The sequence below is a fragment of the Alligator sinensis genome, unplaced genomic scaffold (assembly GCF_000455745.1).
Source record: "Alligator sinensis unplaced genomic scaffold, ASM45574v1 scaffold331_1, whole genome shotgun sequence".
In the NCBI taxonomy this organism is placed as follows: Eukaryota; Metazoa; Chordata; order Crocodylia; family Alligatoridae; genus Alligator; species Alligator sinensis.
In genome coordinates this window covers 2,682,828-2,702,155 of record NW_005842033.1, presented here as the reverse complement: position 1 = coordinate 2,702,155, position 19,328 = coordinate 2,682,828, and the positions used below count along the sequence as shown (strand labels likewise).

The 19,328-nt window shown below is 45.1% G+C and overlaps 1 protein-coding gene across 1 annotated transcript in view; it reads left to right on the top strand.

Moving 5' to 3' along the window:
- The window catches only part of TIAM2 (T cell lymphoma invasion and metastasis 2), a 239,870-nt gene that overhangs the window by 83,241 nt on the left and 137,301 nt on the right, over window positions 1–19,328 (top strand). The window contains exons 5-6 of the mRNA XM_014519343.2: window positions 11,167–11,602; window positions 17,255–17,427. Coding sequence (XP_014374829.1) covers window positions 11,167–11,602; window positions 17,255–17,427 — 609 coding nt within the window. The remainder of the gene's footprint in view (window positions 1–11,166; window positions 11,603–17,254; window positions 17,428–19,328) is intronic.

Sequence of the window (19,328 nt, the reverse complement as noted above, 5' to 3'; positions counted from 1 at the left end):
TTCCCTATCCCCCTCCCCCAGCTCTCCATTCTCCCCATGTGTTTATAGGAAACAATTACATCCTTGATAAGCCTTTGTTTTAGACTAAACAAGCCAAAGTTTTAGGCCACATTGATTTGGTGCCCTGGAGTGTTGTGTTCATGTATGTTGCACTGCTCTGGGGCAGGCTTCCTTCATAACCAGACACAGTATAGTTGTATGTACATAGTGCTTTAGGCAGGCTAATTGGCAAAATCTCTCCATAGTGTTAATTAGCTCCTGCCTATGCTAATTAGGCCACCTGTGATGTGGCATGGATGCAGCTGCACTGTTCCCAGTTTAGGAGACAGCATTTGTGCCTGAGGGGATGGTGTTCTGCTGCCAGATATGGTAAAAGTACCATTTATATCCATCCCTGATCATCCTAATAGTTTTCCTCTGCATTTGTTGTAGCTTGAATTCATTTTTCTTGACCATGGGTGACTAGAATTGTGGACAGGATTCCAGATATTTGCACAAGTGCCATATACAAATAGCATTGATACTTGTCTGACTTGGAAATACTTTGTCTGATCTATCCTGTTTTGAGGCCACATAACATTGGAGTCTGCTAGGGCTACAACAATCTGTCACTCTCTGAATGAAGTCCTTTTGCAGGCATGGCCTGTTCATACCTACATGTGCCAAACCTGGAAATGTAGCAGTGAAGTGGCTGCAGGGCCCCTGTTGTCAAGCATCCCAGAGGCTGATCTTCAAAAGCAGCTCTCCCCCCAGGAGTGTTGGGGACACAGAGTATCATAACTAGAGTCATACTGCTCAGCTCAGCTTTTTTCTTTTCCTTTCCTTTTCCCTCTCCTTTTTCTTTGTAAAATATCCCATGTGCATTGCCGTATGTGTTGATCTGTACAAGTACCCCAGTGATTCTCAGTGCTTTTAGACTCAAGGCACCCCTGATTAAACTTGAAGCACTCCTCCATAACTGTCATGAATTGAGCTGCCCTCCACTTCAAAAACTATGTAATTACAGTGCTTACCTCCTTGCGGCCCTGTGTATGACTATAAACTGCATCTAACTGGAGGGCCTGGTGGCAATGTGGTAGGGCTACCCATGGCAGGGCAGCTCCTATAAAATACCACGGTATTGCAACCTCCACAGCATAGGGTGTGTATGGGGTGCCTCAAAACCCTAGCCCCTACTGCCTTGTGTGTACTCCTTGGTTGGAGAAAAGCCCCCCTCTCAGGACATCACCCTGACAGAAACATGCTCTTGCTGAGATATTAGTCAGTCAACATCAGTCCTTACCTGTTGCTCTCTGGCAGAAGCTACAACCATGGAGGCACTGAATGTCTGTACTTAGTCTGGCCTTTGGATTCTGTCTCAGTGGTTTAAAGTGGAGATAGTAGGTCTTGGAAAGCCTCTACTCCTCCAGACAAGGTTCCTTGGGTAAATTTGATATCTTTTATTAGACCAACCCAAATGGTTGGAGAATAGTTATTAAGCAAGCTTTCGGGTTCAAAAACCCTTCGTCAGGCTCAGGAAGCTGCAGCAGTTGGTGTGTGCTCTTCCTGGATGGAATGAAAAGTAAAGAAGCCAGGGGCTGGGCTGGGCTGGGGAGTCAGTTGCCAGGCAGATTATAATGTATCAAAAATCCAATGTCTATGTTTAGTCCCTGATCTCTAGTATCCAGCAGGTTGATGAAATGGAGCTCATAGGCTCGTCTCTGGGATGTGTTGTGTAAATTTCCCTTGAGGATCAGGACTGAGAGATTGGAGAGAGAGTGGCCCTCCTGTGAGAAATGTGCCCCCACCGGTAATTGGGTGTTTCTGTCTTTGATGGATTTCCGGTGTGCATTCATTCTGGTGCGCAGTTGTTGTCTGGTCTCTCCTACATATCTTCCATCAGGGCATTTGGTGCATTGGATGAGGTATACTACATTCCTGGAGGTGCAGCTGTAAGATCCTGGGATGCTGATGGCTCTGTTGTGGGGTGTAGTAATAGTGGGGGTGGTGGAGATGTGGGGGCAGGTTTTGCATTTCTTGTCATGGCACGGTCTGGATCCTTTTGGTGTGTTCTGGGGTTGAGGAAGTTTGCTTCTGGTGATGAGGTTGGCGAGGTTCGGTGCTTGTCTGAAGGCTAGGATGGGTGGCTCTGGGAAGATCTTTTTAAGAATAGGGTCTTTTTCTAATATGGGTTGCAATTTTTTGAGGATTTTCCGTACAGGTTCAAGGGATGGGTGATAGGTCATAACCAGCGGTGTGCGATTTGTGGGTGTTTTTCTTCTGTACTGCAGCAGTTCTTCACGTGGTATCCAGGTGGCTCTTTCAAACGTGCGATCTACCTCTCTGGAGGAGTGTCCTTGCTGGGTGAAAGCCTTTTTAAGATTGGTGAGGTGGCGATCCTGGGTGTTCTCTTGCGGTGGTATCTGAGGGCTTGGCTGTATATCACTGCTTTTTTGGTGTGTTTCGGGTGATTGCTGGTTCTGTGCAGATATGTATGTTGGTCTGTGGGTTTCTTGTATACTGTGGTCTGTATTTTACCCTTCTGGATACTGATCCTTGTGTCTAAAAAGGGGATGTTGGTGTTGGAGTATTCTAAAGAAAGTCGGATGGAGGGATGGTGACTGTTGAATTTCTGGTGGAACTCAAGTAGAGATTCCAGGTTCTCAGTCCAAATGATGAAGATGTCATCGATATATTGTAAGTACAGCAAGGGTTTGATGGTGCAGTTCTTGAGGAAGTCTACTCCTCCATACTCTTGCCTAGGCGTACACGTTGAAGGTCATGTTGTGATGATTGCAGGACTCCATACAAGCAGATTTATCAGGCACCTGACTAGATCTCTTTGTGTACCTCATGATCCAGAGGATCAATGGTTGCCTACTACCTTGTTGCAGAGGGGCTGAGGGAGTAGTCAAGTGGAGGCAGGGGAGTAGCAAGTAGAGCCTGAGCCTCAACTTATTTGCTTATGTCTTCACATCTGCCTCATCTCCTCATACTGTAGCACTTTTCAAAGCATTGGTTGGCACTCCCCAGTGTCCTGGAACCCTAGTTAAATATCACTGATGTACCCTGTAATAGGGTCCTGCCCCAGGCATGGTCTTTATGCCCCTGGAGAACCCCCTTCCTCCCCTAGCCCTTGTCACCTCTACTTTCTTGGGGCAATCTCTCCTTTGGCTTTCCTGCCACACCTTGGTATAATTATGCTTTTAGAAAAAGAGAGGCTGCCCCAGGGCTTCCCAAGCAAGATCTCACACCCTTGAATACAGACATTATGCTCATCACCCTCAGGGCTATTCCACGGCCTCCTCATTTCCCTGTTCAGCCGCGCCTAAGCCTCACAGATGTTACCAATCATTGAGCCTTAAGCCCCATTGTCCCAATCCAGTCACTCTGTCATCCATGGGCCTTCAGCCCTACTATCAACTCCGATCAATGCAGGCCTCTAAACCAGGAACAGTCTCTGCCACTGTTAGGACTTCCAGCCCCAGTGCCTTTAACCATCCTGGCCCCTCCTGGGTTTGGACCTCCATACCTCAAACAAACAATCTCAACCTTTCTTGGCTTTAGGCCTGCATTTTCTCCCCATCCTGGGCTAAGGCCTCTGTTTCTTTTAGACCTGTGTTCTCTACCTCTCCTGGGCTTAGGCCTCACCATTACCTCCAACCAATTCTGTCCCTCCTGAGCTATGGGCCCCTGGCCCTGCTTGTTCTTGCCTCTCCTGGCCTACAGGTCCCTGACCATTCCTGTAGGTCCCTGGTCTTTCACTCTCTCTAGCTGTGGCCCTGCTGCTTGGCCTTGGCCCCTATCCCTTGGGTCCTGGCCCCACACCCAGGCCAGTTGAGACCTCTATTGCCCCTACGGTCTCAATGTCTAAATCACCAGTCTTGCCTACCCCAGCTCAGGTATTATTCAGGAGCCTTGCTGCATCCCTTCTGCTCAGGAGCAATTCTCTCCATGGCTTCCATGTCAGACTGCCTGCCCAGCTCACGTCCTGGGCTTATATCCTGCAAACCCAGCCCCTTTTGGGTCATGTGACTCCCTCGATTGGCCTCTGCCTCAACTGCAGCCTGCCTATCCTTAAAGTAGCAGGAGCACCAAGCTTCCTGCTACATACCCCAAGTACTCTAGCCCCTGCTGAGGCAATGCTTAGTTTTCCCCAAATGCTAAGAAACTGTACAGCTAAGGCAAGAGTATTAAACTCATACAGCCCCTGTGCATGCAGTGCACAGAGTCTTGGATATGGGCTACATGCTGTACGCGTGCCAGCCTGACCCTGTGCACTGGCTCTGGGGCTGATCCTGATTGGGCTCTAGGCTGTCCATGCATGCCAGAGCCAGTGCACAGGTCAGTCTGTACCACATGCAGCATGTGCTCAGTACTGGCATCCAGTGCTGTGCCCCCTGCCCACAGCCCTGGGTCCAGCCTATTCACCAGACCAGCTCCCCTTGTCATGTAGATCATGGGGTCAGTCTGAGACCTGCAGGGTAGATCATAGGGCTCCATGAGCCGGATCCAGCTTGCAGGTCATTTGTTTGATACCTCTGACCTAAGCATTGTGTATTAAGTGTGGGCAGAGAAGGAAGCCTCTGTTTGGTTGTGATAAAAACTACTTCATGGACAAAACTGGTGCACATTTTTAGTGATTTGGGTCAAAGAAGGGTTGTGGACTAGGTCAAAAGCTACAGTTGTCCTTATGGAGTGGTCAGGACTTTTAGTGTGAAGGTGAATGCTTCATGAAAATAAAATTCAGCTACCAGAATAAACACTTCCTGAATCATTTTTATGGAATGACATCGTTTTTAGAGCTGCTTCCAAGTTTATGCCTACTTTTGTAAACCAAAATGTAAGTGTACAGTAGGAAACAAAGAATTTAAAAGCAAACGGAAAAGTAAGAAAATTTAGGAGACCACTTTGTACTTAAAACCAGCAGTTTGCTGGTGATGGAATCCGATGGCCCACATCATTCCCTATCCTCCTCTTTCCAATATTTTACATTGTTTCATATATATACCATGTCTTCCTTCAGAACAGTGTTGATGCATTTCCCACGCTGCAGGTCTCTTAGCATCTAGATGTGCCAAAGACTCCTTTTCAGATATTGCAACCATTCTGGGGCACATCAGCGACCTAGAGATGTTCTTCTGGGTGCAGCTTGAATAGAAACAGAATTACTTTTTTGTGCAGATGCAGTTAGGATTTTGGTAGCAGAAACTCCTCGTATAGGGGAAAGGAAGAAAAAAAACTCATCTTCGATGAGTTCGTTGTGGGAGAACATTCCCCCGGCTCTATTCAGGGCTTTTGTTTCATACATCTGAATGTTTTTCAAAGCCGAACTCAAAATGCATTATTTGTACATTTCTTAAAACCTTTTCTTACAAGGATCAGACCTGCTGGATACCACTATATTAATAATGGTGACTAGAAAATATGGAAAACAACTTCAGGTAAACGTTAGGTGCCAAACCTTTAGCCCTGCAACCAGTCCAAGTAGTTGGATCGATGTTTGTGAAATAGGAAATATGAATCCTCCTAGGTTGCGGGGAGTTGAATTTGATCTAGTGGCTAAAGTAGTGCTCTATAACTCCAACATATTCTCCTGCCATTGAGTAAGCTAAGCCTGTGTAGTGATGGATGTCTTCCTCTACCCCTACCCTGTTGCAGACAAAGTATGCTCTCCCTGCACAGCCGCCCCAAATAATGCTCTCTTGCACAGCAGGACTTCCCCATTTCAGCTGCTAAGGTCCTCTCAGAAGCCACAGAAGGGGCACAAATTACCCTTCAGTACAAATTTAATCCTGTTGTTAAAAGGGCGGTTCATGGTCAAATTAAATAAACCTATTGCTCTTTGCTGTGATTTGCAAGACTAGTGGTGAATCTTGTGAACATCATTGGCTAGCTAATAATACATACATTCACCAGATTTATTAATATAACTTTTCTTTCTTTCTTTCTTTCTTGGACTGGGAAAGGGAGTGTGTGTTTTTGAAGAGTAATTGGAAACTACTAAAATATCAACACTGAGTTAAAGAAATGGGTGGAGGAAAATTCCCTTTTTACACCAGAGACTTGTACCTTGTCAGTGCCTGGATTCAATATATATAGAGATATAGATATAGATATAGATATATATCATGTTAAAAAATGATGTCTTCATGTCTCTTCACTTGTACTTTGTGAGATTGGTGCTGCCCACACACTGTTGCTTATTGTAATTTTCAGCATGGATCTATGATTTCCACTGCTGTTCTTCCTCTAATCTAAAGACAAATATCCAAATAATATGAATCCATCTCTCACCCAACTCTTGCATATTAGGGAATGTATTCTCTTTGGCTTTGATTGGCGTTTAGGATTGCTCTGGGCTGCAGCTTTTTAGAGGACACTTTGTATTTCAGAGGCATCTTCTGTGTTTTGATCTTGTATCAGGGATATATTTGGTAGCCATGTTGGTCTGAGACAAAAAGAAATGCAAAACTCTAGAACTCTTGGTTCAGAGATGATACCTTTTATTAGACCAACTAAAAAATTGCAAACAAAAAATTATCTTTTTCTGCAAGCTTTCAGGCAAAGACATCCTTTTTCAGGCTTAGGGAAAATTAAAGATGGTAAAAAGTCCCCATAGGTAGAAAATAAACTTCATTTTTGCACAGAGGAAGTTGAAGTTGGAAGTCTGTTCCTCTGGGTCCATGAGAGTGTCTTTTTAAGTTACTCTTTGATGTGCCGATAAGGCAGGATTCCTTCCCTGGTGGTGTCAGGATGGCAGGGAGGTATAGAAATCTTTCTTGTTGTTCAGCAGTGAATTTTCCCTGAGCCTGAGGAAGGGTGTGTGCCTGAAAGCTTGCAGAAAAAGATAGTGTGTGTGTGTGTGTGTGTGTGTGTGTGTGTGTGTGTGTGTGTGTGAGACTTCTTAGTTGGGCCTAATAAAAGGCATCCTCTCTTAACCAAGAGTTCTGGAGTTTTGCATTTCTATTCAGCATGTATTGCGTTTTGCGCTGGTATAAGTCAGTTGACTTCAGTAGTGCCACTTGTGATTTATTCCAGTATAAATACTCTTCTAAGGCATAGTGGTTTCTTGCTGTTCCCTAATAAGGGCTGTATCAAATGGTCTGTATTAAAAACCAAGTTGTTGAGTAGATAGAAGCTTACTCTTTGAGCACCAACTATAAGTCAAGTAAATAATCTTGGTGAAATGTCCAAAGGCCAATATGATCTTAAGAGTATGCACTTCTACAGGAAAACCACGCATATCCTCCTGAGCACGGAGGCCTGAAAGATCTAAATATTAGAATAGTTTCTTACAAGATTGAAAGGTACTGTGCCAAAACATAATCTTTTAATTAAACTTAGCATGTCTGAAATTCCTACCAGCAGTGGCCTTTGTGTTGAAAATTGACCTCTTCTGTGACATCTGCGACTGGATGGGATGTCATTGTTGCTCTTGGCTGTACGTTAGATGTCATTGTGCTATCAAAACATGGCATCGTTTTTTCTTGTACATTTCTGATCAGCACCAACTTGGAAGTGAAGCGGGGGAGAAAACTGGCGGCAGCTTTCAAAGCTTCTGGTGTTACTTGCTCACAGGAGACCAGTGTTTGTTTATTTTATCCTTGCCCAGAAGTCAGAGTGCAAACAAATATCCCTATAGAGGCAGGGTAAACTTGAGCTTTCCTGGGTAATAGCTTTGCTTCTGGTTGGCCTGCTTAGGGCCCTTTTGGTATTATCCAGTCTCATTTGTCAGACTTTTATTTTTAATTCCCTTGCTACAAATAGGACCAAATATTTTCTTTCTCACTTATTTTTTACACTTCAAAAAAATCCTACCAGTAAAATGTAATCAGGAGGGTGAAAGATCAGGCTATCATACCTGTGCAATGGTTCATGGTAGAGGAATTTAGTCTACAGCCCAATCCTGTGAAATGCCAAGAACCCTGTGGTGTCAGTAGGGTTGAGGATGCTCAGTACTTTGCTGAATCAGACTATTAGGCCTAGACCAAAAGTGTCAAATATATGTACTGTGGGCCTGTGGAGCCATATGATCCAGCCCATGGGTCTTGGACTGACCCCACATGCCACATGCGGTAGAGACAGTCAGTCTAGCTTGCACTGCGTGCAGTGCCTGTGCGAGACCAGCTTTGCATGCTCGCTCCAAGGCTAGTTCAGATTAGGCTGTGCCAGAGCCAGTGTGCAGGGCCAGTTGAGTGGAGGGCCACATGCAGCATGTGCCGTGTGCTGGCCCTCAGTACCACTTTCAGCTCATGTGGTCAGTTGAGCCTTCTGCACTGCATGCAAGCATGTGCTAGTCCCAGAGTTTGGTGTCCGCTCAGTGCCAGCACGGTGTGCGTGCTGCATATAGCATGGGAGGTCAAAGGTGCAGACTGAATGCAGCACCCTGCTGGACCAGCCCTGCGCTTTGGCTCTGGTGCCCACAGATGGCCTGGGGCCTTATCTGGACCAGTCCCAAAGCCAGGCTGCAGAGATGGTTGGGTGTGGATACTGCAAACAGTGTGCATCTCAGGCCAACCCCTGTGCTCCTTGCAGTGCTGGGTCCAACCCAAGTGCTGTATGCAGCACATGTGCCAGAGCAGGGCTGGCATGCACTGTGTGTGGGGCATGGGTTGGACCCCATGCCACGGATGCTGCATGCAGCATGGGGGATCAGTCCCAATCTGGTCCACTGACTAGCTCAGTGACCCTTATCCAGCCCACAGGGACAGATAAGTTGCACATCCCTACCCTAGACCATGCAATATGTTCCAGATTAACATACAGTTGTAAGAATGGAGCATGAGTGGTCATGTGGGATATTCAGTGCAAAGTTAAAATCATGCTGTAGAGTAGGCAACTCAAATCACTTCATAGAAAACCTGCCCTACAAAGGGAAGAGACAGTCACCCCATGTAAGCATGTATCATGTAAACAGATCACAGAATATACTGTTGGATTTGCTTGCAGGCCCCCATTGAAATAGTGTGTTCAATAAATCAGAGATTAGATACCACTGCATTTGGAAATATGGTACTCTTTGTTTTCTGGAACAAAGTTGAGCACACTTTCTGGTAGGTACCTGGTAAATTTACCAGGTTTAACTATAGTTCAGACCCTAATTTTTCTTTAGTGGCCAACTACGCTTCATACTACAAATAAGAGTCAAATATTTAGAGGGTGGAATAAATGGAGCTCCACTGAAACAGTTTTCATCCCTGAATCCAGAAAGCCATGATTTTTAAATGGTCAAATATTGAAAGCTTGCCACCTATATTTTATTTAATTTCATCCCCAGGGTAAAAATACTGTTAAAATAAACCAAAGTACCCTTGCTGTCATCTGTATTATAGGCAGGTAGGAGTGCAAATAGTAACATCTGTATTTCATCAGACTAAGGCTGCTGATAGAGGCACTATGGGATCTGATGTGCGATCCAAACAGTCACGCTTCCTGCCATGCCATACTGCCACTATGTTGCCAGTAGGGGTGTGCCAAGTGGGCATCTATTCGATTTGGATTTGGCCCTAATCACAGATTTGATTTAAATCGCTGCCCCTGATTCGATTCGGCTGACTCTGAATCTGAAGATTCGATGCTGGTTTGGAGAATCAGTGATTCAAACACAGACACAGCTTTAAAAGTTTTTTCTGTGTACCTTGTGGTACCAGTGTGTCTTGTGAATGCTGTGGTGCTGGGGTACATGGAGTGTCCCGCAGGATTGCGGGGGCCCTCCATGTGCTCGGTGGCGAACCTGGAAGTGGACCAGAAGTAATTGTGGTCCACTTCTGGGTCTGCCGGGGAGCATGCTGGGGGCCCCCTGTGCCCCCTCCTAGCTCAGCGATTGGCTACAGGGGGACCCTAGGTGCCCCACTCCAGATCCAGGAGGCACCAGTCACCGAGCAGGAGGCACCAGTCGCCAGAATCTATTCGGAGGGTTCCAGTTTGATTCAGAGAGATTAAAGGGTCCTCTGATTTGATTTGGAGATTTGCCCACCAAATCAGGCCGAATCTCCACCGAATTGAATCTTCACACAGCCCTAATTGCCAGTGCTGGGGGAACCCAGGATCATGAGCCCCCTGCACTGGCAAGTAGGAAACTTGGCTCCCCTGTGCTCCCATGGGAGAGTCCTGGTCAGCTGATCAGGAGAGCATATGGAACTCTTGGTATGCAGAGACCTGATCAGCTGATGGATGTTCCCAGCCAGGGAAGTACATGGGAGCTGAGGACTCTGTGCTCCCTTAGCTGGGAGCCCTGATCAGCTGACTAACTCTCCCAGCCTCTGGGGCACACAGGAGTCTTATAGGGTTCCTGTGTGCTCCAGAGGCTGGGAGCACTGGCCACATGTTCAGTTAAAGGTGTGATACGAACCAGCCACAAAGTTATTGCCCATTACACAAAATGTATAATAGCTTTGTGGCATTTTAACCATTTCATCATGCCATTAATTGAATGAATGGGTGACTCACTACTTAAGACATAATTAACCAGTTAATCATGTTTTAAGTGTAACGTGTGTCAGGGACCTAGGGAAAGCAGATTAATGTACAGTTGTCAGTTGTATGTAGCTCTTGTTCCAGTGCCCATCAGACTAGGAAGCAATTACTGATGAATTCTGCAATATCTTTGAGGCGTATCCAGTCCATTGATGCTGCTGGTAGAACAGTTAGACTTAAAGGGTGTCTGTAGATGTGTTGGGAGGCTGCTCCAATGCTCTGTAATTAGAGTGTGTTGGAGTAGTCTCTATCAAGTCAGCTGGAGTGTGCTATTTAGTGTGCTCCAGCCAGCCTCCATGTCTCATGTATCAGTGTTTCTACATGTCAAAATGGCAGTGGAGGCACCTTTAACTAAAGCTCGTTCAACGAGCTTTAATTAAGGCATCTCCACTGCCATTTTGGATGCTGATATGCAGATGCTGTGGGTGCTTTAATTAGAGCACCTCTCAGAGTCACTCTAATTAATTAAAGGGTCCTCCCACCCCCCAGAGCACATGTAAAAATGCCCAAGAATTCTATGGAATAAAAATTTAGTAGTAGCACTATCGGGAACAAAGATTTCTAGGATTAGCAACGTATCACATAGGCAAAAACAGACTCACTTTGGAAGAGTTCAAATGGAATAAACAAACAAACAAAAAAGGTGCTATAAAATCCCGCCTCTGTCCCTCAAGTCGTTGATTCCTTGCAATTTGCTTTATTTAACAGGAGCCGAAAGCCAAAGAAGGCAGTGAGTATTTTGACAACAGAATTGATAACCTTGCTACAGATACTCTGGCACCACCACAGCTATCCAGTTTGCTATGGTCACCTGGCTCTGGCCCCATTCTGTCACAGAGAAGTGAATCCACTAATGCAATCAGCAGTGATGTGTTGAGGCAGAACATTTATGAAAATTTCATGCGGGAGCTGGATATAAGCAGGACTAATGTTGAGAACACAGACACATCCACTGAAACAGAGGACTCCAGCAGTGAATCACTCAGCTCCTTAGAGCAACTGGATCTGCTGTATGAAAAAGAACAGGGAGTTGTGCGCAAAGCAGGGTGGCTCTTCTTCAAACCGCTAGTAACTCTACAGAAAGAGAAAAAGCTTGAGCTGGTTGCCCGGAGAAAGTGGAAGCAGTATTGGATAACACTTAAAGGTAAATTATTACTCACTTACTCGTTGAACCTGCTGTCAACAGGAAGGATATCTTTTGTTTGTTAACCACTTTGTGAAACTTGAGTGATTCAAACGTTTGTGCCTAAACTCAACTTCCAGAAACCCAGTTGAGGTAGATGCCTACGGTATCTTGTGTATGAGCATCGCCATGCTTCAAAATGGCAGCTAAGGGACTTTAACTGAAGCTCAGTGAATGAGCTTTGAAGTGCCCCCACCACCATTTTGAAGTGTGGGGATGCTGATACACAAGACATGGAAGCTGGTTGGAGCATGCTAATAAGCACACCACACTTCCACAGATTCGAATAATCGTGTTTGCTCCAACACATTTTAGTTGCAACATGTCAGAGCAGCCCCCAGCATGTGTACAGGTACCCTCATTTTTTCCTGATCCTACCAAAGGGGTTTTTAAAGTACTGATGAGTCAGTGCAGACACAATCATTTCCATAGCCATTGTGGCCTTGACTCTCCTCTGCACCAGGCAGTGGCATTATGAGGAGTGAAGTCCTACGGTGCTGATGCACGGACAAACAGGTCAGTCTCAGTGCTGCTTGTGTGCCAAGGAGTCTTAGGCAGTCATGATAGAAGAAGCTGTTCTTCTGTTGTTGTCTCAGCATAAGGACTCTGATCTCTCACCCTAGTTCTGTAACCTGGCCCTTCTCTTCCCCACTGTGGCCCCTCATATACCCCACTGAATTCTTCCTGGCTGCCCTATATCTCTATTGCTTTGTTCACTCTTCAAAATTGTGACTAATGTTTTTGAATAGCACCAGGAAAAACCGGCCCTTTTAGAATATAATGCTGTTTTGGGGTTGGCAAGTGACTAATGGGTTGGAGTCAAGGTTGTACATGTGCTGTTGAGTCTGGTGGAGACGGTAAGTGAATTGTAAACGGGGCATCAAGGAGCACAAGGAAGAAAATCAACATAGATTGTGGGGAGGAGAGCAATTTAATGGGTAAACACGTCGAATTTTATAGTTAATTTTATAGGATCGGCCTTTCAGTAAACATAATGTTAAGCTAATAAGTAAGAGAATAATCAGCCTTAATAGTTTCCTAGTGTGTTTCGTGCTGGAGAAGGGAAAATAATAACTTTCCCAAAGACTGCCCTTTCAAGAAAAACAAATCATGTATGGGTATAGAACTGAAGAAAATTAAATACCAAACAGGAAATATTGGGAATGACTAAGATAATACAATGTATTAAAATTAAGATCAGGAGAAAAGAAAGGAATACAGTAATTTTGTACAATAATTTTGAAATCTGTTGCCAAGATACCAAAATGAAGTCAGACTTAACTGGTTAAAAGACCTCTTATCACTAGACAGAGGTAGTAAAATGAATCATACCTGCCAACATGTGGGAAATAGTGTCATCTTAATGTTGTCTTTTTCTTTGCCTTTGTTTAAGGTTCTGAGTATAAGGTATGAGTTTGCTCTGTCTTTTATGCCACTAGTGGTTTCTTGAAGCACTCACAAAACACTTTATGCAAAGTATATTGCAATATCATACTCAGCGTTTCTGCAGGCCAGGAGACAGTATGGCTGATAGGACAGAGCACTAATATGGAATCCAGTGGACCTGGTGGATAGCCTTTGGCAAATCCATAGGTGACGTGGGGTTGGGGGGCACATGCACCTCCCCCCCCGAAGATTGGTTGCCGCTGGCTTCTGTGGGCAGTCGCTGATCGCTGGTCACCATCCCCCTGCCGCCGACACTGCGGCCAATGTCTATGGGCAGTTCCTGCTCGCCACCGATGCTGCCGCTGACAAATGGTGCTTCCCCCCCTGCCTCAGGAAGCACTAGTCATTCATGGGCAAATCCTTCAGCCTCATTCTCCATCTTTACTTGTGAATACTTTTCCTTAGTGTTACAGGTATCTTTACAATACAGGAACTTTTTTTTTTTGGTTAGCTTTTCATAAATACATGTTCCTTTACTTCCTTGCTAATGCACCCTTACCATCCTGTAAAGAGTTCTGTAGCCAAAGTAAACTTACCTTTGTGGATATCAAAGCATAATTCTTTTTAAATACTATTAACCAAATCAGAATTAGATACTCACTTCTTAAAGGTTTGAGCAAATCTCAGATTAATTTGTTGTTTGTTGAAATTTAAATAGCCAAGATATTTTTAAATACTACTTAAAAATAGTCACCTCTGTGAATAGAGAGAAGCATATTTCTTTACATTCTGTTGAGATGTTTAATTATAAATACACAGGGGGCTCACAACCATCTGGTTACCTGCCAGACTTAAATTCATCAATGTCCTGAGGCCTTCACTATACTTAGAGGGCCATCAAGACCCAAGATTGAATAGTAAATCTATAGAAAGAGGACCTTTCCTTCCCATCTGTCTTCTCTAATTCATTTATTTTAACAAGGGAAATTGCTCTCCCACCAATTCCCCTTCAATTCGAGCTTTTGATCAAAACAGGAAGACTATAATCAGCCCCAGCAGGGCAGTCAGAAATACGGTGAATATGTGGACCCAGCTACTTACAATGCTCACAAGTCTCTTATAACCTGGTTCAAATAAAAATGTTCACATACATACCTAGCACCTGCAAAAAAAAATAAAAAAAAATATTGTGGTAGTTTCTTCAAAACTTAATGTGTTGAAAAATATCTGTACATTGCTAATAACTTAAGGGTGTCAAAATATATATTTAAACAAGTGTAATTTGCACGTACAGTAAATTTGGAGAAATCCAAAGTGGTTTGTCTTTAACAGCTGGTATAATCCAGTGAATAGAGTGGGCTGAACTGGAGAGCAGAATCCAGACTGGGGTGGCAAAATGGTGGATTTGGCTGGCAGCCAGACTCTGTTTTCCAGCAGCCCTTGTCCATGCTGCTCCAGACTAGTCTAAATGGAGACCCCCCTGAAGCGAGGGAGCCGTGACAGTGCAGGGGTGCAGAACCCGGCCCCATGCTGTCATGACCCTGCTGCTCCTGGTATCTCTACGGACACCAACTGGGAGCGGCGCAGGCAGGGCACATGGCTGGACAGGGAGCTGCTCTGAGGCTGGGGCCAGGTCCAGGTCTGGGATTTTGTGGAGATGACAGTGCAGGGTTGGAGCCAGGGCAAAGCTGTGATCCACTGCCTGCATGCCCCTGTCTATAGAACCTGTGCTCATCGCAGGGGCATGCAGGGAGTGGATAGTGGCTCTGCTCTGGCTCCAGCCTCCTGCAATATTCCAGAGTCTCCCTGGCCCACCTCCCCTTCTTGCTTCTGGCCGTAGCCCCCATCCCAGCCGCCTGGACATGTGCCCTGTCCATGTGGGTCCTGCCCCTGCTGGTGGGTTTGGCATGGATCAGCCAGGGTGCCTGGGCAGCCAGGTTGGATCTGGTGGTGGGAGCTAGAAGGAGCTGCTGCCACAGGGGCTGCTGGGAAATGGAGTCCACCATAGGCCCAATTTGCCCCATGGGCCAAACTTTGCCCAACCCTGATCCAGACCGGCTCAGCCTGTACTTGGTACATGGGATTGTTCCATCCTAAATGCAAGACTTTGCACTTGTCCTTGTTGAACCTTATGAGATTCATTTTGGCCCAATCATCCAATTTCTCTAGGTTGCTCTGAATCCTAGCCCTACCCTCCGGCATATCTGCTACTCCCCACAGCTTGGTGTTATCTGCAGACTTGCTTAGGGTGCACTCCATCTCATCTTCCAGCTCGTTGATGAAGACATTGAACAAAACCGTCCCCAGGACTGAACCCTGGGGCACTCCTTGATGCTGGCTGCCAGCCATTGATGATTTCCCTCTGAGCCCAATGCTTCAACCACTTTTTTTATTCACTTTACACAGTCCATTCATCTAACCTGTACTTCCTTAGCTTGCCCGCGAGAATATTGTGGGACACTGTATCAAAAGCCTTGCTAAAATCAAGGTATACCACATCCACTGGTCTCTGTACATCCACAGAGGCAGTCATAGAAGGCAGTCAGGTTGGTCCGGCATGACTTGCCCTTGGTGAATCCATGCTGACTGTTCTTAATCACCTTTTTCTCCTCCAAGTGCTTCGCGATGGATTCCTTGAGGATCTACTCCATGATTTTCCCAGGGACTAAAGTGAGGCTGGCTGGTCTGTAATTCCCTGAATCTTCCTTTTCCCTTTTCTTAAATATGGGCACTGCTTGCCCTTTTCCAGTCATCTGGTACCTCGCCTGATCACCATGAGTTTGCAAAGATGATGGCCAGTGGCTCTGTAGTCATATCAGCCAACTCCCTCAGCACCCTCAAGTGCATCCCGTCCGGTCCCGTGGACTTGTACAAGTCTAGCTTTTCTAAATGGTCCCTAACCTGTTCTTTTGAACTGTCACCTCCTCCTCAAACTGGAGGAGGAGGTGAATGTTGTATGTTCACCTCCTCCTCAAACTGTGCTGCCAGGTTCAGTAATCTGGGAACTGAACTTGCCTGTGAAGACTGAGGCAAAAAAGGCATTTAGCTCTTCAGCCTTTTCTGCATTTTCTCTTGCTATGTTGCCTCCCCATTCAGTAAGGGATCCACACTTTCCCTGGTCCTCCTCTTGCTACCGACATACCCTTCTTGTTACCCTTCACGTGCCTTCCTAGCTGCAATTCCAATTGCGCTTTGGCCTTCCTGACTTCATCCCTACATGCCTGATCAATACTATTATACTCGTCCCTAGTTATTTGTTCAAGTTTCCGCTTCTTATAAGCTTCCTTTTTGTGATTTTTAGTTTACTGAAGACTTCCCTGCTAAGCCAAGCTGGTGTTCTGCCATACTTGTCTTCCTGCTTATCAGGATGGCTTGTTCCTTGCACTCTTGAGTTACCCGAGGTGAGTCAAAGTCTGCTTTTCTGAAGTCCAGGGTCTTTACTCTGCTGCTCTCCATCTTTCCTTTCCTCAGGATCCAGAAGTGTCTCACCTCGTGGTTACTGCTGCCCAAGTTGCCATCCATTACTACATTCTGCATGAATTCTTCCCTGTTTGTGAGCTGCAGGTCAAGAAGAACATGGCCCCTAGTTGGTCGCTCCAGCAGTTGCTCCAGGAATTTTGTCCCCAGCACTCTCCAAAAACTTTCTGGATTGTCTGCACACTGCTGTATTGCTCTCCTAGCACATATATGTGCACACGCACACACCCCATTTCTCTTTGTAACATCCAAGTTACTTGGATAGTGATTAATGTCTTAGTATGAAACTGGCAGATAGAACATGGGAACCAAACTGAGTTTGAGCCTGCATTATTTGAAGACTAGAACTAGTGAATTTCTCCTAACCCTTTTAGCAAGTGTTGATGTTTGAGAGAATTGATTCTGTAAATTTATAAGGAAATACAGCCACTTCTACTATGCAGAAATTAATCCTTTCTATATATACTATTTTGGCATCCTGAGTTGACTAAACTACCTTTTTGTCCAAGGTAGCTTGTTTCAGAAAATATTTTCTCCTGTTGGATACCAGTTTTTATTTCCTGTCTGTATAGTTAGAATTACCTTTGCAAAAGTCCGTTTCTCCCAAACTCAGATCGAGAGACAGCTGTAATATTCACCATCATTAATGTGCATCCTTGGTCTCAACTCTTCATTCATAGATGGCTAGTTGAAGAGAACTCCTGGGTCTAGGAACTCACTTTTTTCCCTTCTTTTTCCTTCATCCTCAAGGTTGTACCCTGTTGTTTTATGAGACATATGGGAGGAATTCCATGGAGCAGAGCAGTGCACCTAGATACGCCCTGTTTGCGGAGGACAGCATAGTGCAGTCTGTCCCTGAACACCCCAAGAAGGAAAATGTGTTCTGTCTCAGCAATTCTTTTGGAGATGTATATCTATTTCAGGTAACCATCATCAGCATTTTATATGATATATGTATATGTGTGGGCGGGGTGGGGGGTGAGAGAGACAATGGGTGTGTAATCTTAATAGGTTACATATTTGCCTTTTTTGTATATAAGCCAAACTGTAAAGTTGGTGTCTTAGTTCTTATTCAGTCCTTCCTTAAGCAGAACTTGACATGACTGGGATTTATTTGCTTCAGGAAGTAATGGTTCATGGGCCATATAATCAGAAGTTGGGCTATAGTAATAATAATAACAACTATAATTATAATATACTTATAGTTGTAAGTTGCCAAACTTTTTGTTTCTGCTTTTTTGCTGGTATAAAGCTATTAAAATCTTAATGGTGAGGAGAGAGTTAGTGGGAGTAGAGGTGGGAACAGGGAGGTGTAACACAAGGTGAGGGAAAAGATTATCAATTAGTTGTGAAGCAGAAATTATGAGAATTACGAAGCAGGAAGCAGGGTAGATTTTATGCCTTATAGACTGACTAAATCAGAGATGCATTCATAAGCAGTGGGCTTACTTCATCAGATGCTATCAGAATTAGAAGGTCAGGTCAAATATAACATGAGCATAAAGAGAAGAAGGCACAAGTGGAAGAGCAAAAATAGCCAGGTAGAGGATAATAGAAGGTGAGAAATCTGTCTGTCGGGGCCTGACATGAAAGAGTCTCAGGCACGAAGTCGGAACATTTTACTCTAGTTCTTTTACTGTTGTCATGATTTCAGCACTCTTCCAAGTCTGCCATTAGCCTATTCAGGTTCAGGATACTGTACCAATTAACTCAGGCAGTCACAGCTACAGAAATAATAAAGGAGCTGGAATGGATGGGATTTGAAAAAGCAGGTGGTCACCAGATCTTTAAGCCATTACAATGCCAGGTTTGTAAGTCATTAAAAGCCTATAGGAAATTGCCAGGATTCTTAGTCTGTGCACATCTACTGGGATTCCATAGCTGTATGTTGATGGGCCCAACCATGAACCAATTGACCTCAAAAGGGGGGAGGGGGGGGGATTGTGTGAGAGCAAGATATTGAGGTTTGGACCCCCAAAATATCGTTAAAATATTTGCAATCTTATTTTCTTTGTTGTTTTATTGGAAAAGTGAATAAACTCTGGTGCTCACTGGAACCATTTGCTTCAAAAATGCATTGATGCACAGCTGTGGTTTTAAAATGATGTTGGCAGATACTTTTATGCAAATGTGTCCTCCCAAGGCACTCTGTGCTCCATCCATTTAATTTGTGCTTATTTAAATATGTAACCCCATATCCTCAGACCTCACTTTTCTGACAGTATCCCTGAGGCCAGTTAAGTCTGGACTTGTCTTAGCTTGTGAATTTTAATACTTGGGGTGGGGATGGAGAGGGGAGCGGGTCAGTAGTACAGGTCTCAGGGTTCAGTAGCACAGGTCTCTGCACCTCCACAGCTCTCTTGGGCTCTATTTGCTAATTCCTTGTGACTCCAAATACCCCGCAGGGCTTAGAAGCGTAAGTGTGGAGGCAAGAGCCAGGATGCAGTAGAGAAAAGACTAACAGCATCCTGCTCAAGTTACATTTGTGCAGTTCTAAATACAAACTCTTGAACATCAAATGCCCGTGCCCATGCCCGCTACAGGGCCGGGAAGTCCGGGTGAGGGTGATCCCCTGCCCTCCCTTAATGCTGACTTTCTGAAGGAACATCTTGAGAAGCTGGATACCTTCAAGTCAGCCGGCCCTGACAATCTTCACCCCAGGGTACTCAAGGAGCTGGCGAGCATCATAGCCCAGCCTCTAGCACAGATCTTTGAAAACTCTTGGCACTCTGGTGTAGTGCCCGAAGACTGGAAGAAGGCCAATGTGGTGCCTATCTTCAAGAAAGGGAGGAAAGTGGATCCAGCTAACTATAGGCCCATCAGC